The sequence below is a fragment of the Mytilus trossulus genome, chromosome 2, assembly GCF_036588685.1.
Source record: "Mytilus trossulus isolate FHL-02 chromosome 2, PNRI_Mtr1.1.1.hap1, whole genome shotgun sequence".
NCBI classification, from domain to species: Eukaryota; Metazoa; Mollusca; class Bivalvia; order Mytilida; family Mytilidae; genus Mytilus; species Mytilus trossulus.
In genome coordinates this window covers 99,875,855-99,897,666 of record NC_086374.1, presented here as the reverse complement: position 1 = coordinate 99,897,666, position 21,812 = coordinate 99,875,855, and the positions used below count along the sequence as shown (strand labels likewise).

The 21,812-nt window shown below is 32.9% G+C and overlaps 2 protein-coding genes across 6 annotated transcripts in view; both read right to left on the bottom strand.

The window, feature by feature from the left end:
- LOC134708533 (hamartin-like) overlaps window positions 1-21,755 on the bottom strand; it is a 49,045-nt gene extending 27,290 nt beyond the window's left edge. For 2 of the 5 annotated variants that reach the window (XM_063569154.1, XM_063569155.1), the window contains exons 1-4: window positions 21,662-21,745; window positions 3,228-3,385; window positions 1,607-1,710; window positions 839-1,000 (exon numbers count right to left, since the gene is read on the bottom strand). In XM_063569154.1, coding sequence (XP_063425224.1) covers window positions 839-1,000; window positions 1,607-1,710; window positions 3,228-3,385; window positions 21,662-21,693 — 456 coding nt within the window. In that variant the 5' untranslated portion in view covers window positions 21,694-21,745. Of the gene's footprint in view, window positions 1-838; window positions 1,001-1,606; window positions 1,711-3,227; window positions 3,386-21,437; window positions 21,555-21,661 lie in introns of those variants that run through there. The other 3 variants (XM_063569159.1, XM_063569158.1, XM_063569156.1) reach the window with 3 other exon arrangements.
- LOC134708532 (uncharacterized) lies at window positions 12,714-17,125 on the bottom strand. Its single transcript, XM_063569153.1, has 4 exons — window positions 16,880-17,125; window positions 15,393-15,585; window positions 14,580-14,722; window positions 12,714-13,163 (listed from the first exon to the last, which is right to left on the bottom strand). Exons 1-4 carry the CDS (start codon window positions 17,066-17,068, stop codon window positions 12,804-12,806), a joined length of 885 nt encoding a protein of 294 aa, XP_063425223.1. The 5' UTR covers window positions 17,069-17,125; the 3' UTR covers window positions 12,714-12,803.
- Window positions 21,756-21,812: the final 57 nt, after the last annotated feature.

Sequence of the window (21,812 nt, the reverse complement as noted above, 5' to 3'; positions counted from 1 at the left end):
TGTTTAAATTTCATTGATTTCTATTTACTTAAACTAAAGTTATTGTGCGAAAACCAAGAATAATGCTTATTTGGGCCCTTTTTTGGCCCCTAATTCCTAAACTGTTGAAACCAAAACTCCCAAAATCAATCCCAACCTTACTTTTGTGGTCATAAACCTTGTGTCAAAATTTCATAGATTTCTATTAACATAAACTAAAGTTATAGTGTGAAAACCAAGAAAATGCTTATTTGGGCCCTTTTTGGTCCCTTATTCCTAAAATGTTGGGACCAAAACTCCCAAAATCAATCCCAACCTTCCTTTGGTGGTCATAAACCTTGTGTTAAAATTTCATCGATTTCTATTCACTTTCACTAAAGTTAGAGTGCGAAAACTAAAAGTATTCGGACGACAACGACGACGACGCAACAACGACGACGCAGACGACGACGCCAACGTGATAGCAATATACGACGAAATTTTTTTCAAATTTTGCGGTCGTATAAAAACCATATCTACAACTCTAAAATTATCCTGGATCTATTAGGCCATGGAAAAAATAATTGATGGTTTCCCCTAACCTGACTGGGTCATTTTTTAACCGCCGGGTCATTAAATTTTTCTGTAAAAAAAAAATTATAACAAAACAGGTACAAAACAAACAGATGATTATGGTATATCATTTACTCATATCTTGAATGAATAATTAATGGAGTCTAAGCTTTAACGAAAAAGATTTCTGCAAATTCCAAACAAACACTATCATGACTATGAAGATCAGAAACATTTTGATTTTACAATACTAGAGGTTTGCACCTGCATTTTCAAAAATAATCTGGTCACTTAATAAATCAGTTACCTTCAAACATTTCATAAGTACTCCAAACAAAGACTGTGAAATAATTTTGTCACTTTTGTGTATCCACATGGGTTGTTTACAAACAACATGAAGTAACAATTGAACTGCTTTCAACCTGTGTGGAGCCCCTCGTATCCCTTCACTGATCTTGTCAACAAGATGCTAAAATACATGAAAGATATATCATAAATCATGTTAATAATCTAATAAAATAAATAAGTCAATTTCAAAAATTTTTAATCAATAATTCTGTACTATTTCACATATCTACTAAACAAATTTTTAATTGTTTGAGTGAAGTTGATATTATAACAAATACTTTGGATAGTTATATAGCTGCTGATATTCTTTACTTGACACAAATTTTGGCTAACAACAGCCTATCTTTGATCATCTGTAAACAGATCTCACCATATAGTTTTGTGTCCTTAAAAGAAAACAGAAACGAATGATATGGAGCGGAGCATCCATCCAAGACACAAAATCAGTGTGAGTCAATCTTAAGACTGCACAGAGCTTGACTCTTTTAAACTGCAGACTTGACTCTAACTGTAGAGCCTTGTACACTTTCAACTATATGGTTTTGTACTCTGATAAACTGCAGAGCTGAGCACTTTTTTAAATGACCAGAATTTGAAACTATTAATTTAAAACTGCAAAGAACTCAAAACTGTCCATAGTTTGGCACTCAACCAAACTAGAATGAGCTTGATAGTCTATAACGCTATGGATTTGTATAGTGGGATTACTCATAGCTGAATCACCTACCTTATCATGAGGAGTTTTAACATTGATTAATATATCGATTGCTTCTTTTGACGAGGTTATGTAGTAGTACTCCACCAAACTGTTCAAGATCCATGTGTCACTATCTGAAGAAGAAAAAAATTGTTTCAATCATATATCAGGGCTCACACTACTTCAGAATTATAGGGAGAAGTGACCTCTCTTTTTGAAACTGATAGGGAGAAGTGGTGATATTTGAAAGAGAAGTGCTCATTCGCGCGGTGCGCTACAATGTTTGGATTTTACTATAGTATAAAGGGTCATATGTAAATAATGTTCTTTTTATATTGTTCAATTCATATCTGAGTATACAATTAAAGTTACATTTCAAATTAAAAGTTGTTAAGTTTTACTAAGGTTCTTGTGAGAAACTTTCAACTAAACATTTAATATCAAGCACTAAAAAAAAAATTTTTTATTTTAAAAAATGTAAAGAAATTATAATAAATCAATTACAATTTAATTAAAAACTTGTGTATAAAATTCGGTGTTTCTCATCAAAATATATAAAAGTTATTAAGCTGGGCCATACTATATTGATAAAAGTAACTTTAATCAACAGTTTGAAAGAATCCATAAGAAATATAGGGAATTATATACAACAATCAATTTGATGTAACCAAAAGTCTCTTAATGCATGTGGAATACGTAATTTTTCCCTTTTGGTTCAATATTCTTCTGTCAGCTGTTCCATCTGTGCGTCCGTAGACATTATTGTAAAAGTACGGATTTCGGTCATAGCTGGTCCGGTTCAGATCCGTAGTTTAGAATTCAGTCAATGGCATACGAATGCAAGAAAATTTACAAAAATAAACGATGTTTGACAAGTTATTTGGAAAAGAACATGTCTTTTTTAATGCAATAAATGGATTAAACATTTACTGGAGGCAACTTTTATCGCGTTTAAATGAAGAAACAAACTTAATTAGCCGCCGAAATTTAGGTTGATGTACATATTCGAGTAACAAGCACCTGGACTTGCAAAAATGCACGAAGTGATAAAAAATTGTATATATATTTCCAGCGCCCCGTAAGATTTATCGTTGACTATTATTCAGTCATTTTGTAAGATTTATCATTGACTATTATTCAGTCATTTTATATATATATCTAAAACGAAAAAAAATAAAAAATTATGAAACTACTTGATGAAAATAGTAGTCTGAAATACTGGAACATAAAATAAAAATATTTATAACTAAAAACCTTGTTGTCTTTCTATGTTGTGATGTTACACTTTTGTTTCAATTTGCGTGAAGGTTGGCGCATATTAAAACTGTTTAACACATTGCATTTATTTACACCTGATCTAAGTCAGGAACCTGTTGTTTAGCTGTTATTGTTTGTTGATGTGTTCATAAATGTTTCTCTTTTCTTATATGGATTAAACTGTTGATTTTCCTGTTTGAATGGTTTTACAATTGCAATATTTTGGGTCCTTTATGGCTTGCTGTTTTGTGTGAGCCAAGGTTATGTGTGGAAGGCCTTAAATTGACCTATAATGGTTTACTTTTATTAATTGTGACTTGGATTGAGAGTTGTCTCATTTGCACTCATACGAGATATTCTTATATCTATGATCAATGATGATTTACTGACTTACTTTCAATTAATTTTTCTTGAACCAAATCTTTTATTTCTCTAACATCAGTTATATTTGCAGAGTCTAACAAATTGAACAGTTCTCTTACATCAAAGTCAGCATCTTTGTTACCATGGTTACCTTCAATGTGGCTTGCCATTGTCAATGTATTGCATTCTCTGTAAAAAAAATATATTAAGACAGATGATCAGTTGAACATCAACAGGTTTACATGTATAACCAATTTCCAATACAAAAATTGTTTTTAGGGTTTTTATTAGCAATGATTAGGACAATTTTCAAGTTGGGGTGAGTATGTTATTAGTAAGTGAAATATTCATACTTCAAATAATATGGATAAGCAAGTTTTTAATTAATATATTTATCTTTATAATAGACCAGTTTTGAGTTATGATAATGTCCTTCACAGTTTTACCAAAACAATTCGTCAATTTTGCACAACTTTAGTATGTCATTAACCAGATATTGTTACTGAGGGGATATCCTGTATCCCTGCACTATAATTATTCATCAAGCATCTTCATGATCTTCATCATCATGATTATGCAGGATAAACTAGAAATAATATGCTCCTTAGGTACTTAATCACAATACCCTAATGACAGCAATGCTGATGAACAATTCACACAATTTAATTTGCCAAATAATTCGTGCTCAAATTGATATGGGAAATGATTTTGCTTTAAATGCACACATGATGTTCACTATAGTAGACAAAAGTAGACAATTTATATTCATCGGGGTTATAATGTTTGCAAACTGCATATCAGTATCTTATCTGTGGGTCACATTCCTAGGTCAAGATTCTGCAGGAATTAACTCCTTTTCACTAGTGGGGCAATTTGATGCAAGTCTTGTGGTGATGATTGGTGGTATGTTAGTGTCAGGCCATTTGGGAGTGAGTGGAGTTGTGCTGCTTCTGTTTTAGGGTATGATAAAAAAAATCAAAGCGCGAAAGCGCTGTAAAGGCAGTTAATTACAGGTTGTTTGTATTTCTAGTCCAGTTATATCATTATCTTCCATAGAACAGAGGTGGTTTGTAGAATTTAAGATTTAGAGTTCTTTTGTACCTAGTTCACCTATATCTATAGTCTACTGTTTACAGTATATTTTCTGTGCCTCGCCATGAAATGCATTTTTAGCCATGGCCTTGTCAGTTTGCTTTAAATTCAAGAGTTTGACTGTCCCTTTGGTGTCTTTCGTCCCTCTTCTTTAGACATATAAGAACTTTTCCTTTTCAATATAAATAGACTATTTTTAATTATTGATTGTATACGCATATTCTATGACTCCCATAAAAAATAGTTCACAAAGATTGACTAGTCTCTGTACTGTGTGTATAGCAAGAACATCAAGTAACATAATGGTAAATGTACAAAGTAACATGTCAACTTTTTTGATGACCATACCTGCCAACTGTCAGTATTTGCAGAGTATTTCCCCCATCGAGCTCGAGGCTCCCAAATGGAAATTTTGTAAGAGCAATTTTGTCGACTATTTAAAGAAAACAATTAATTCAACAATGGCTATAAGCTTGTTAATGCAAGAAGAAGCCAGAAACCACATTAGAATATATTTGAAGGGAATCCATGACAATTGCCCCATTAGCAAATAGCCCCACTTTTTCACTAACTCGCCCCACTTTAAAAAAAACTGCACCAAACTGGATTACCAAATCGCCCCACTTGTGAACAGTGTTAAATCCCGTTAATATTACTCCTGCCAACACGCCCCACCTAATAGAAAACGATAATATCTAGATAAATATATTATTAACCAGGAAGAATTTAGTAATGCCAACTCGCCCCACTTATTTAAAAAGATGTTATCCCGTTGTATATAAGTTAAATTCTGTTAATATTACTCCTGCCAACTGGTCCCACCTAATGGAAATCGGTGAAATCTAGATAAATATATTATTAACCAGGATGAATTTAGTAATGCCAACTCGCCCCACTTATGTAAAAAGATGTTATCCCGTTGTATATAAGTTAAATTCTATTAATATTACTCCTGCCAACTGGTCCCACCTAATGGAAATCGGTGAAATCTAGATAAATATATTATTAACCAGGATGAATTTAGTAATGCCAACTCGCCCCATGTATGGAAAAAGATGTTATCCCATTGAATATAAGTGCAATTCCTTATATTGCATTATGATACAATTAACAGGTTTCTTTTCAATTGTTATGCAAATAACTAAGCTTCAAAACTTACATTTATTCTTCAACAATCAGGTTTTTTTTAGAATTATAATTTCAGTATATATCAATAATAGTAATTAAATTAATTTTCGGTTTGTTTGTATTCTGTGTAGATTAGTTTTCATAAAAGTGGTGCGAGTTTTTAATTTTAATTATATATATATATATATATAAATCTAAAAATTACCGTTTTTTTATAAGTAGGGCGAGTTGGCAGGAGTAATATTAATTTAGGCGAGTCCATGAGTCCTGGACTCATCAAAATCTGTCTGGACTCACCATTTTCAAAACTGGTGAGTCCACAAATACATCAATATTGAAATATTTTGTATAAACTGAACCCAGTTACCATGACTCACCGTGGCCAAAAATGACGAGTCCCTGGACTCGCCTTCAAAAATCCTTAGCGAGAACCCTTATTTAACATGATTTAACCAATTTCACATGTGGGGCGATTTGATAAATCAGTTTGTGGTGTTTTTTTTAAAAGTGGGGCGACTTGTCCTGCTTCCATTTGAAGGCCCCCTTGAAGGTTTTGTATGACTATATGAACCATCTTTCACGTTAAACCCCCATGTGCATTTTGAAAAGTTGGCAGATATGTTTCTAACTCCAGGCAAAATCTACCGGTATGAATGAAAAAGAAGTTTTCAATTAAGGCTCTGTGGCCATAACAGCTGTCTCATTAGCATTTTAACCACTTCCCATATTTGCAATTAAAACAATAGAAGAAAATTATTCAACGCAAAAACAAAACTTACTTGTAAATATGAAATTCTCTTTACGGTATGAGTTTTTCTCATTGTTTGAGATTGTACAGTAGTACCTGTAACTGCTTATACCTATTTCTTATTCACTTTTGCTTGATAAACTCACTAAATATCATATACAGTGTACCACATCTCCTTATTTTTATATGCATTCCAATAACATGAACAATTGTAATTCAATTCTATATACCAAAGCAAAATGAACTGCACCACTTTCATTCACTAGTATGCATCTTTTGGCAAAATACAAGTTCTTAGATGACACAATTAATATAATATATATTTATTGATAAAAAAATAAAATTTAGTATACAACTCTTTAACAGGTATAAAAAAAAGCACAGCTGTGTCATAAATTGTGAAATCTGTGCTGAAAACATAGACATTGATGGTATTTGAGTAATTCCATATGTGAAGCTCAACATTAGCTCGTCAGTTGGTGGTGGACAGTTATAGTTCCTTTCTGCAGGCTAGGATGAATGACTTTTCAGGAAAACCAATTTCACAAATCAAAACTTTCCTCTAGATTTCTCCTACAATATTCATCCAGTTTAGTTCTTTTGTTTTAATTGGACACCGTCCTGATTTTAAATTTTGCAAACCATTCAGTCTCTTGCTTGCAAATGGTGCATGAAAATAGGATGGGTATGGCAGTAGACAAGTCTCTTTAAAGTGGGTTTGTGCCCTGAAAAAAAAGTTTTATAACTTAAGTTTAATTGAAACTTGTGCAACACATATACCTAAATAACTATATATTAATATAACATAGAAGAGAGCATCATTCGTGTCAATGTTTTGTTCCTGTTTACATTGTCATTGATATTTTTTCAGAAAGCCTGAGGCATAGCTCATGAATTCCTGTCATTAGACATTACATCCTAAATTAACATAATTACTGCTAGAATAATTATCAGTATGATATACGTACACTATCATTGTACAGCCCAAGTCTTCAGTATATATAATTGTTGCATTCATTCACTCCTGTGTTCAGTCGTTCAAAAATATTTAAACATCAACAAATGAACTTTAATAAGGACAAGAAATTTTAAAACACTAGAAAAGATACGTACAAACCCGTGTTTAAGTGTATTTGAAAGAGAAATAAATCTGGTTAAACGATGTAAAAAGGAGAAATATATCTGGTTAAACGATGTATAAAGGAGGAAAAAAATTGTAGATATTGCATTACGATGCGTTCTACCTAATAGCACGTGGATATGTTTACATATTTAGACTTGACCCAGTATGACCCGTACCTTGTAGGTCACCGCCGTCGTTTAAACACTTGACTACAGTCGTGTATAAGCTAGACAATAAAAAGCTTAAGCCTGTACTATTTGTGTGAAGTAAATGTGTTTGTTCTGAACATTTAAATTGTTTTACCTGATAGCAAGGACGTATATCTATCCGTTTCCTTCTCAATTCACTTTGTCAAATTCTTCGAGCTTCTTCAAAACATACGTATTACTGCGCCCGGAAGTGAAAAAAATATGAGAAATCCTCGTAAAATAATGCTATTTTCAATTTTGTGGAATCCATTTTGTTATATTAATTATACAAAGATAAAAAAAAGTTACGATTAATTATGAATTTGCATATCATTATACGGAACATTTATGGACTATTTTTTAAGTCGGTCATTTTGGCGGTAAATCATGTACACATACACACGTAGATTGGCTGGTACCCGATTGTAATGTTACACATCAAATATATCAAATAGCTAATACCCGGAACGTAGTACCGGGAACCAGGATAATACGTAAACAACATACATAACTAATACCGAAATTGAAAACGCTTTACGGTTTCTCGTTCATAAACCGAATTCCGCTTTGAATTATAGAAGGTGCAATATTAATCATGTTCAGTCGACTTTTCATTGTTATATCAACGTCTGAACTAATTAAAGAATCTTTAGATGTCAGATAACACTTGAAATTGACCCGACCTCTTTCCACACGGAATATATGATAGTTTGTAGTCAGGTTGACTGCTTATAATGCAAAATACACACTAATAACAAGTTCTATAAAACGAACAATACACACTGATCGTTTCTTTAGTCCCCAATGTAAATGAAAGAAACAAAAACCATATCATACCATAAAAAGAAGAGGAGAAATTCGAACATTTCCGGATCTATTTCTGGCCAAAAGACCCCCAGCATAGATTGCGTATGAAAAGATGAACCTCAGGACTTAAAAGTCAGGCCTTAAAGCACTGCCTTTAAAAAAACACATTGGTGGTGTTGAATTTTACAAGTCTAGCCAAATCATTTTTACAAAGAATTCCATTCAACATTCAAGCTGGTGCTATGGCAGGGTTTTCATTAAGAGCCGGCACCCGGCGGAATGTCGCCGTTTCAAAAGATGGAAATCGCCGGTTGAAATGCTTAACCAAATAAATACTTTTGAAGAGATTAAAATAAAATAAAATAAGTTTTTATTAATCCTCTGTCTCTTGGGGTTTCTTTGTTTCATAGATTGTATAAAGAAGGTGCCTTTTTATAACAGACAGCACCATCATGTCTGTCGGAATGTTTACATAAAATCGGAGTCACTTGTACGTTTTACATCATTCAAATACGCTATTCAATCAATCGCCTGAATGATCAAGATTTTCAATGGTAAAAGCAAGAGAGACGTCGAAATAAAAACTATGTTATCAATGGATAACTCATGAGAAACCAAAATAGAAAAGTTTTTGGAGGCAATTTTTTGAATGTAAAATGAAATGAAATGAAAAGAACAAAGATAAATGATTTCTTCATTAGTAAAAAGTCAAAATCAGTGGAACCATTTACAGGTAAGACTTTTTATATTTTGTGAAGATATTTAATTTCAAAGAAGGTATGTACAGTCTCATGTTTATATAAATGAGACCTGCCCAAGCTTGCCTTCTAAGCCCTCTTTATAATGTAATTAGTAATTTATTAGTTATTACCATCCTTTAACTCTTGGGGAGGGAAGGGGGGTTGACAAAAGTGCCTAGGCTAGGAGGGGTGCTGCCCAATTTTTTTGCATGTTTGGAGTCTTGGGGGGGGGGGGGGGGGGGGATTAATACAATTTACTGGGTTTACTATCCATATGAACCCGGAAACAAATCACCTATGATAGGAGGAATGCTTTTAATTTTTTGATTATAGTTGGACCTTTCTCCTAAAATTTTACTGAGAATTACTTAAATCAGAATTATACACAAGAAACTAAAATTTAAAATCATACAAGACTTACAAAGACAAGAGGCCATATCTCTTCCATACGTTTTCGTTATGGTCAATATCCTGTAGTGTAAGCAGGGCATACATGAGATTTTATTAATATTTGACCTGTAGATACATCTTCTTAAGTGTACATATGATAATCATACCCTCTTGCTATAAATTTTACACTATAAAATTCTACTTGATTTTGTGACTGTTTTTTTCTTTCAGAATTATGTCCTTATTTAAAACATGATTTCATTAAATTAAGATTAATCATTTTAAATAAATTAAAATTAATATATATCATTCTCCATTTCAGATCAAATTACAGTTGGTACTGATGAAGAACATGGTACAAATGAAACCACTTCAACCACTTCAATTACTTGTTCAACACCAATCTCTTCAACCACATGTTCCACATCTTCAACTTGTTCAACTACAACTGGCTCACAAATCTCATCATCATACCAAAGTTCTGACATCAAACCCACTGAAGTCAAAAAAAATTTAAGACGTGTTCAATCTGATGTGATTCCAATTATTAAAAACTGTTTTCATGATGATAGAAACACTGTATTATTTAAATTTGGAGTAATTATTTAATATGGAATTTAACTAAATAATGAATTTCATGGATTTTACATGTCAAAGCTTGTTACCATGGAAACAATAGACAACCAATTTAAATATCACATCATGGAAAAAAATCCCATCCAGCACACAGACCTATTGATAAATATAAATCCTTTGCACCACACATACCAAGTAAGGATTATAAATCCTGTGCGGCGCACAGACCAAGTGAAGATTATAAATCCTGTGCGACGCACAGACCTGTTTTAAAAAACTATAAATCCTGTGTGCCGCACAGACCTGTTGAAGACTAAAAATCCTGTGCGTCGCACAGACCTGTTGAAGACTAAAATTCCTGTGCGGCGCACAAAACAAGTGAAGACTATAAATCCTGTGCGACGCACAGACCAAGTGAAGAATATAAGTCCTGTGCGGCGCACAGACCAAGTGAAGATTATAAATCCTGTGCGGCGCACAGACCAAGTGAAGAATATAAATCCTGTGCGGCGCACAGACCAAGTCAAGATTATAAATCCTGTGCACTGCAGTCTCATTGAAGACTATAAATCATGTGCTGTGCACAGACCAGGGTAAAGTTACATATTGTGTCCCATAGAGCCTGTGAAGACTACATATATTGTGCTCCTTATAGATTTAATTAGAAGATGTCAGCAAATTCACAGAAGTGAGGATGGTAATAAATGCTGTGTAGCACACAAATAACAACTACAAAATCAAAACATGTTGAAACAAATCCTGTTAAAGCATGTGGTTGTACTTGATTTGCAATTAGAAGCTCTTCTTATTGTCCATTTTGAATTTTCTAAACTGGTAACACATATATCTAGATAAGTTGATTTATTTGCCAGGTTTTTGTTAACTAAACTGAATTGAATTGTTGTTCTTTTAAAAATTAAAAAGCTTTTCTATGTTGTCTCATTGGAATTTTACCACATATCCCTGACTTCCTTGTAATCACTTGCCAGTTATTTGTACTACAGTGATAATGATGCACATTTAAAAGTTACGAGCTTGCATTGTAGATTCATTGGGATTTGAACATATTCCTGATTTACTAGCCCTTTCTTTTGTGTACTAAAATGTAAGTTTGTACTAAGTCTGCAGCTTTGCTTTGTTGTCTTATTGGAATTTTCTACATCTACCTAATTTACTTGCTAGATCTTTGTTCAAAAAGTGTTATGGTTGTATTTTTAATGATTCATGCTTGATGATGTATTCAAATCTTTATTGTTGACATTCTCTTACATGTTATGTGAAGTTTTTCTTGGAACATGATAATAGCCAACAAATAAACCATATGCAGTTGTAGTTTGATAACATATTTTTTTCTCTCAATAGTTATATGAAAATGATGACAATAATACACAGGCTTAATATTGTGCATAAACATGAAGCACATTTTGTTTACAAGTTATATCAAAATTGACAAGGGTAACAATTTTAATCTAATAAAAAATACCTAAACTTTTCTCCCCTTAACACTGTTCTTAACATAATATACATTTACATAATATTGCTTTCATTTAAATATATGAACATTATTCCAGCAGTCAATTCATTTATGCCAAAAATAGTTACCCACATATATTTCAGGATTAAACAATACATTCATTAACATTTAGCATATTAACAATATTCTGTTCATAGTACACAGATACCCCACTCTCATTATCGTTTTCTCCTGGGATTATAAAGATTAGAAATACTTATCAAGATCAAATTGTGTACTCATTTTGCAGTTGATTGAAATTCAACTTTCTCTAAAACTACCTTGCCCAAAAGTGTAACCATGAAAGGGAAAAGACAGACTTACACACAGTCCAAAAATATATTGCCCCTCTACCAGTAACATCCTTGTTTGGGCATAGGAAAATTCATTTAAGTATTTTTTAACACTAGTGAAGTAATGGACAAATTTATTTTTTCAAATTATAAAAAAAATCACCTAGATGAAATCCCTTACAGAAATTTAATATTAAATGCATTTTGTACTTCATACTGTCAGATTTTTGATTTTTCATGCCTACCAACTTGATATCATCATACAAAAGACCTGTTTTTTTGGCATCATCAAAACGTGTTAGCAATTAATTCTTATTAAAAAATTGATTGCACTCATACTCTTGTAAATAAGAATGACAAATGCAAATTAAAATAAAAAAGCAGGAAGTTTTGATGTTTTTCCATGTTGAAAATGATATCTGACAAAAAACGTTATATAGATATGAAGTGGGAAACTCCAAAAATGAATGGGTCAGTATTGCCTACATATTTGCATTGTAACAGTATAAAATTCATAGATTTTTCCATATCAATATAGGAGATAATCAGTTGGAAAATAAGCAGATGAACCTGACAAAAACAATTTGTCTCCCCACATTGACTGATATAGAAAAGATTGTTTTCAAAACATGGTAAGAAAATTATTGAAATAAATATGATAAGAGTTAATTTAAAGTTCTGTGCTACAAAATTTTTTAATTCAAGAATAATCAAATAGGAATGGAAATTGGGGACAGCTAACCAACCGAAAGGTATAAACAACTTAAGGCCACCAATGGATCTTCAACAGACAAGAACTCCCTAAACAATTGGGAAGGTAAAATGCAGGACACATAATATATAAGCTTACTCTAAAATTATTTTATAAGGTATGTGGTTTCTAAAGTTAATGTTCATGTTATTTGCAAGTACTTATTTTTTGATAATATTGATAAACTTCCAAAATTTAAAATAACTGTTTTTCCAATAAATATGCATATTAAATTATAATATTAAGCATTGATAATTCTTAAATCTTGGCTTGAAGTTCATGACTTTTACAAAACTCTTTTACATTTTTAGGTAAGAAACCCCCCTTTGTTAAACAAAAACTGTTCCTTATGATTTCTGTTATATTGATTGTCTGTGTCCAGGCTTCACGTTTTCCTTTTTTCCCTGGTATCGCTCTACTACATGGCTTCCATGGTTTGGTTTGGGATCCTCTGAACCAATGGATCATGCAGGTCTCCTCATCAGAATTGATCACTTGGGCAACTTGAGGCCACTCCTTTTCATATTCTGCTAAGTTTAGAAGAACCATCTCCCCAACACTTACAACAATTGTACTGTTATCCCCTTGGCTACCAGATTTCTTCTTTCCAACAACAAGCTAAAACAAAATTTAGAACATTATAAACTTCCATAATTTAGAATAAAATTATTATAGGACTAAACGCCCTTTCAAGGGAATTTATTAGTATATAATTTAATTTTGGATGTAACACGTCTTCTGATTGGCTGACGTAATTTTGTTATGAGCCCATAGACATAATTTAGTCATGTGACCGTGACGTCATCAACATTTTTTTATGGTTTTCTACACTTTAAAATGGAATTTAGAACTAAATTATAAGAAATGGCTGTAATATTTTTTCTGTCTATTCGAAATAACATAAAAAAATGTGGTGCACACTGTTAAATAACACGCTACATGACTTATTCAGTGTGCACCAAATTTTTCATGTTATTTCTTCATAGACAGAAAAAATATTAGTCATTCCTTAAATAAACTCAACCAATTCACATGCCAACAACTTAAAGTCTGAATTGGTCTAGTTTATACATAAATGAATTTCTTTAAAATGTATTTTATTTTTTAAATTCTTAACATAAGAGATAAAGAATTAATTTTTACAGACTTGTTACCTCTATCACACACAAATTGTGTATTCGTGTCATTGTATTGGCCTGGTGCATGAATATATACATTGGTTACTGCAGAAATAAAACCTTGTGAAATTTGCTCTCTGATTTATATCAACTACAAAACCTCTATTTTATCATTCAACTGAATGTTTTGTGTTTATTTGTTTAACGATTATTGCAAAGTTAAAATAAATATTGTAACATGGAGCTTGATTGAGCCTAATTGTGTTATTATCACCACCATTTTGTTTACATTGGTTACAAAAAGAAGTTCAATCAATGTCGTCTATGGAAAAATAAACAACTCCAAAAACGACTTCCATAAGTCCTCTCCAACACCACCAATTATATCGACGTATTCCCTGATAAGCATTATTGTTGTTTAAATCTATGTTTAAGAATACATTTGGTTGTGGAAGAGAGGTTTAATATAAACCAAATATAGTTTGTATCTGACCAGGTCTTATCTGTTCTAGCATACTTCCTGAAATGCATTTTTTGTTAAGAAAAAAGAACATATGTTCGTATTATTCTTGTTTAAATTAATATTTTTCATAAGGGAGTCTTTCCATTTCTTGTAAAAAAAAAATCGGTAGATTATGTAGGTGTTTTTTGGTTCCTCCTTTTGTATGTAAATTAGACTGTTGGGTTTCCTGTTTGTATAGTTTTACACTGGTCAATTAAATTTTATAGCTTGTGGCTCCATGTGAACAAAGACTCAACGTTGAAGATAGTACTGTAACCTATAATTGCTTTAATACTTTATACTACATTGTGTCTTAGATACAGATTTGTCTCCTTGTCACGTATGTCTTCTTATAAATATTGGTAGAAGTTTATAAATTTAAAATTTTATATACTAGTATACAAAATAAATTACCTGAGGAATTGGTTCATCTTCATCTGACACATCACTCAACTCTGAGTCACTTAATTGTCTTGTGTCAGAAGTTTCTTTCATATCTCTTTCCTTGGCTTTCTCAATTAAATCACTTAATGGCCACACTGCTTCTTCAGGAGATTCTGTGAACCAAAAAAATAAATATATGTATTCTTTCTTTACATGTTTAAAAAAGAATAAACAGCTGCGCCATTGGCATATGATACACCCTCACATTTTCAAACAACAAAGTTCTTTTACTTATCAATGTCATATTTGAAATTTATGAAATCAAAAGGGAGATGACATCAATAGATATAAACAATTCACAAACAATTCTTGAGAATTGCTGAAAGCATTTTTCAATTATTGTCGCAAACTGAAAAATCCCCCCTTTTTTTTATGAAAAAGAAAAATTACTGTAAAATTTATTAAAATCTAACGGGAGCTGACATCACAGGATATTAACAATCTAACATGGAAAAATTTATAATTTTATATATCATTAAGGCTTGATAATGCTGAGTTGTGTTGTAGCACATGTTTACAATCTTAAAATCTCTGCTACATGATACTTTTTTTGGCAGATAGTTTCGTTTAACCACTGTATTTGCACAAGGAAAAACCCACAGTATAAATATAAATACCTGCCACGTTGGGAGAGCATATAGTAATATTGAAGGAATACATCATACATTTTGGCCCTAATGAAAATTTTATTTTGTCTGTAGGATTTTTCTAAATTTTGAATATTTATAAAGAAATAACTTTTTTTGTTGTTAATTAATCAAATAAACTTAAATTGGTACTGACCATTATTACTAGAAAGATCTGTGAAAAAATCAGTCCACCACTTTTTATCTTCCTCTCTCTTGAAATATGAAAATGAACCAGTGATATCGTTTTTTAGCTTGGCCAGGTCTATTTTGTTGTAGTCAGGAATTATTATTTTTGGAGAGTCTGTGGGAACACTAAGTAGAAGCTGCTCCTCTGGTTCTTGCCAAGTCTGAAATATATTTGACATTTTTAACCACATTTTGTTACAGTATGTAAATAATTTTAAAGCAATTTGTGTATCAAGGGTTCTGATTGGATGACAGTTACCATAATACAAGAGGCTCTCAAGAGCCTGAATCGCTCACCTGATTTTTTTTGGTTAAATCTCTCATCAATGATTATTTTGGCTTTTCAATTTATTTAAATGTTCTTTGAAGCACAAATTTTATTTTATACACCCTACTGATCATTCAGTTGAAGTTTGGTTGAATTTGGTTGAGTAGTTTTAGAGGAGAAGATTTTTTAAAGGTAGCAAATATGATGAATAAATTGTGAAAAATTGTCATTAAAGGACAATAACCCCTTAAGGGGTCAATTGACAATTTTGGTCATGCTGACTTTTTGTAGATCTTACTTTGCTGATAATTTTTGCTGTTTACAGTTTATCTTTATCTATAATAATATTCAAGATAATGACCAAAAACTGCAACATTTCCTTAAAATTACCAATTAAGTGGCAGCAACCCAACAATGGGTTGTTTGATTCATCTGAAAATTTCAGGGCTGATAGATATTGACCTAATGAACATTTTTACTTCATGTAAGATTTGCTCTAAATGCTTTCGTTTTTAAGATATAGGCCAAAAACTGCATTTGACCCCTATGTTCTAAAATCCAAGCACACACTTTGTGCAGGATATACTAAGGAACAATCATGCTAAGTTTCAGAGGAGAAGATGTTTGAAAAATTGTTAACGACGATGACGGACGCCAAGTGATGAGAAAAGCTCACATGGCCTTTTAGGCCAGGTGAGCTAATAAGGAAGCAGACGTTTTTAAATTACTGATAACTTCTACAATTATAAGATTAAAAGTGCTCCAGGTTTCCTGAAAATTAAGGCATTCTGTCTTGACAGAATATTTTTAAATATTACAGATCTTTCACATATGTTGGTCCAAATAAATAGAATGATGAAAGTGTATTTTCTAAAAGTTCATAAACAGTGTTATACAAAGTTTGTACGGGATGCCCCTATTTATTCCCCTTACTGCTTACAGGATAAATAAAAGTAGTGGGCACCCCTTTTCAAGTCTTGGATCCTCCATCACTGAGGATATATGTTGAAATGAAAATGCTGTGGTTGACAAACAGCAAAAGATTCTACACTGATGGATTCCAAGTACTTTAAATCAAATCATTACATTCAAACAAAATAAATAACTGATTCATAACATTCAAACAAAATAAATAACTTATTCATTTATTACATAATTTGTTAGTATTTGAAAGTATTTAATTATACCTTGTCAGTTGACCATTTTTTGTAAAACAGTCTTGTTTTCTCATCTTTCTTGATTATCTTAAATATGTGGGGGTATGAATGGTTACACATTTTGTTCAGATACTGAGTTATCCAGCCAGCTATATCCCACACTTTTGATGTTTGAACTGACACTGGATTTGGAGTAGTGCATGACTCAAAAGCTCTCATAAGTTTGGGCAATGTAAGAACTGCCTGTCTTGCCAACCAGGAAGAAAATCTGCAATTAAATTAAGACAGAATTGTAGCATGAAGAAAACACGGCAACCATACATCAGAACATAGTTCACTTTTTTTTTGGTCATGTGTAGAAATTTTTAGTGTTTGTTAAACAGGAAGTTGCTGTTTAGTCAATCTGAAAAAAGCATTACAGTCTAGCTCACTCATATAAACATTGATATCAAATTTTAGAAAAGCTTATTATTCAGTTGCTCAGAAAAATGTGTCAAAGTATTCATAAAACAGATGGACAGAATGACAGACATGTGTAAAACAGTTAACATTTGTGTTTTCTGACCTTAGCCTTAAAGAATAGATTTTCTTCATAACCACCAATTGTGCTTAGAAAGAGGCTGTGTCAATATCAGCAAAAATGACCAAGACGCACAGAAATGTATACGAGACAAATTTCAACATCAATGGTTGAGTAGAGAAATGTCATACTGTGAGTCTTCTGGGTATTGGTGGCTCATTTATGAGGAGGGAGTTGGAATGTTTTGTCTACTCTGCAAGGTGCACAATATTCTAACATCTGGAAAAAATCATTATGTAACAGGAGCCAAGCGATTCAAAAAACAGGCAGTTGATGACCATGCAAAGTCTGCTAATCACAAGGAAGCCATAGCAACTGAAATGACAAGAAGGGTGTCATTTTTTCATAAAGAAATCACAGAGAAAGAAAGAGTTGGAGAAGATGTTCAGAAAAAAGCTTTCCTCGCTGCATATTGGCTTATGAAGGAAGAACTACCAAATAAGAAGTTTGTATCTCTCATTTCATTAATTGAACAGTCTGGACTTGATTCCATGAAATTTTTTGATCACAGATCTCAAGGCTCTTTGCAGGAAATTTTCTTATTGATTGGAGACACATTAAGAAGGAAGATAGTAGATAAGGTGAATAATTCACCTGTATTCAGTATTTTAGTTGATGAAGTAACAGATATATCAGTTAAATGTCAAATGGTCGTTTTCATCCAGTACCTTGACGAATTTGGCAGCCCTGTTGTTAGCTTTTTGGAATCACGTGATGTCCTTTCTAATTCGGTATCAGCTGACAGTGCAACTCTTCACCAAGTACTAAAGGACTGTATAAAAGATATAAATGGAAGCAATTTGTGTGGACTTGTAACTGATGGAGCCAGCACCATGACAGGCAAAAAGAATGGACTTGCTGCTAGAATTAAAAAGGAACATCCAACAGTTGTGTCAGTCCACTGCATATGTCATCGACTAGCGCTGGCATGTACAGATTCAAACAAAGACTGCAAATTTGTAGCTGACACATCAGACATACTTCGATATCTTTGGAAATTTTTTGAAGATTCTCCTAAACGGACTGCAACCTTGGTAAGAGTCCAGATGGAAATGGCAAAATGCAATGAACAACTACCAAAAACATCAAGGATCTCAATTGTCCACAAAGTAAAAAAGGCATGCTCAACCAGATGGCTGTCATTTAATGCAGCAGTTCAGGGATGTTATGATGACTTTCCATCAATAATGCAATGCTTGTCATTGCTAGAGAAAGATGTTGTAGCCACAGGCCTTTTAAAGAAGATGAAAAATGTAAGATTTGTGACCAGCATTTTCATTCTGAAAGAAATCTTGCCAGTTCTGGCAAAACTGAGCAAAACCTTTCAAGCTGGAACAATTAACTATGCATGTATACAGCCTTGCATCCTTGAAGCTAAAGACGCACTTAAAGACAGTAATTTGACAGAAAAAGTAAAAACAGCAATTATCAAAGAAACCGGAGGTATTGAGAGACTTGGATTTTTAGAGTTAACACCCACTGAAGCTCAGTTAAAGGAGGCAACAGGAAAGATGGCCAAGTATGTTGAAGCCTTAATAAACAACTTGGATGAAAGATTTGGTGAGGCAGCACCAATTTTGGCTGCTTTTAGTGTGTTTGATCCTTGTCTCCTTCCAGATAAAATAGAACCAACCTTTAAGTATTACGGAGATGAGAAGATAGATGATTTGGGCTCACACTTTTTAGCTGGAGATGAGGAGGCAAAGAATGAACTTTCGGCTGAATGGATGAGCTTTAAGTACCATATTTTAAGGCTTAAAAAAGATGTACTTGAATCAAGCCAGGAGAAAAGGACAACAGATGTTGTCTTAAAAAGATTACTGAACCTAAGAAATCCATCAGACAAAGGGTATATTTTCCCAAGATTATCCCACATAGCTGCAATTATACTTTCCTTGCCAGTAAGCAATGCCTGGCCTGAACGTGGGGCTTCTGCAGTGAAGCGTATTAAGACACGTCTAAGAAGTACATTAAAAGATAACATGCTTTCAGGATTGCTACAGGTATCTATAAATGGACCTCCAGTAAAAGAGGCAACAGAGCTGGTCAACAATTGTGTTGACAATTGGTACAAGTCTAAACCAAGGAGAAAACTTAAGGGCCTTGCAGTTGCTAAAGTCGTGACAACTGCTCCTGCAGAAGTGATGGAAACTGCAGATGCAGGTGTCCAAGCCAATTTGAATGAAAACGATGAAGAAGAAATGGGACGGGTGAGGACAAAAATGTCACACATTTTAAAGCTGCTCAATCTTACTGGCTTCCAAGATGATGCTGACTATGACAGTGAGGAAGATGACAATGAAAGTGAAGACTCTGATGAGTTTGACTATGACAATGTGACTCTCTGATCAATACTTGTGTTTTGATTGAAGTGCTGAAAAAAATTCTAACAAAACTAATTTGTTTTCATTGCCTCTCAAGTCTTGACTATGTCACAATATGTTTGTCTACATTACAATTAGTTGTCACTGTGTGTATATGTGCCCAACATGGCCAGGGTAAGCAAAATTTCCTAGTAAACACTAAAAATATCTACCCTTTATGTTAATTTGTTTTGACAAATATTTTTAATTATGTGCAGCATATTATGAATGTGCTAGATATAGGGTAAAATTGTAAGGGTTTAAGTGGGAAGTTTTGCTTACCCTAGCCTGGTCTTCCTAAGCACATGAACAGACAATGGCAGCTTGTGTTTCATATTAAAAAGAAGGTGTGGTATGATTGCCATTGAGACAACTATCTACCAAAGTTCAAATAAAGTGGATGTATCAAATATAGGCAGTCCTATGGCCTTCAACAATGAGAAAACTCCATGCCATAAAGTCGGTTATATGTTTGGGTAGTTTATATTTGCTTCAACTTGTATTTATATTGTTTCTTGGTATTAATGGTTAATGCTGACCCTCCATTGCTTTCTTATTTATCGCAAAATCTGGTATTACAAAAAGATTATTTTTGAAATATTTTTATTTGTCGTATTTTAATACGCAATATCACAAGATTGACCTTACAATCTAAAAAAAACAGATATCAATCCTATGAAACCCCATTTTTCATGCATTTGTAAATAGTTTGAAAATGCCTCAGAGTGCACCATTTTCAATGTAAGGTCCAAAAATTTTTCGGGGGGGCAAGCCCCCCCTGACCCCCCCTTTTGGATCAGCCGCTTCAAAATAGTAAACAGCCTGTTCAGTGAAAAGTTATTGAAAGCCCTGCTATGGGTCATCTTGTTCTTGCATTGAGGTGATAGTTTTTTTCCAGTGTTGAAGGTATCACTGTGACTGAAATGAAGACACTGTAACTTTGAGATGAAAAACAGCAATAAAAGTGCTGTTCCTTTGCTTATAGGATGTTTTCTTCTGACAGTGCTGTGAATGTTATGATTTTGTCTCATGGAATTTTATTTATATTGTACATTTTATTGTAAATTATCTTTATGTCATATGTGTTTCCTTTTCAATTATATATTTATGTATCGATTGATATAGCAAAAGTATATTATTAAATCATTTAACATGTTTAAGTGTGAGACTATCACAATAATTAAATGTAAAGAAACATTTTGTGAAACTGAAAGTGTACAATCCTGACTATAGCCCCAGACTGTTATTTTTTACTGGTTCTCTTGATAGCGAGAGGCAAACACTTAATAACAAGTCCGGTGACAGTGCAGCTGACACATGCAAAACCAAATTTCATTGATATCCAAACCATTTCGGGATTCAAAATGAGAACAGTTCTGGACTCTGGACTTTTAACATGCAACCTGAGTAACTGAATTTTGGTGAGCTCATCGGGTAGACTACGTTTAGATCTGTCAAATATAGAGTTAATTCAAAGTTTCCTTTAATCACATGTGTCTTGGCTACTGAGTACTGTCAGATGCAGTGTATCAAGAGGTTTACTGGGATAATTCAGTTTACTCATCTTGCAAATGTCTTGTATCTAATTCCAATTCAATTCTGTTGTCTATGTGACATGGGAAGCATTTAGATTTTAGGGTGGTACCTGATGAATACCTTGAGGCAAAATCAACGTGAAGCAGATGACATTTGTGAAGCTCACCGATTTAATGTTATCACGAGATCGGTTCCAGTATTTTATAAAGAGGTAGGTCGGCTTTGTGACCGATTTTTATATTTTGTAATTCATTGCTTCATTATTTACTGCTTAGGGAAAGTAAAAAGTACCATATAAATAATTATATTATATCAATGTCTTCGCATGCATACATGTTATTTTCAAAAATCTCTTGCACTAACATTTACGTCACCCCTTCCTCTGAAATGAAATGTGTTAGATCTCTCGGAATTTCTCTAATGAAATGGATAAAACCCGAGAATATTCTTAACAGGAGGAGACAACAACTTGGTTTTCTTACTG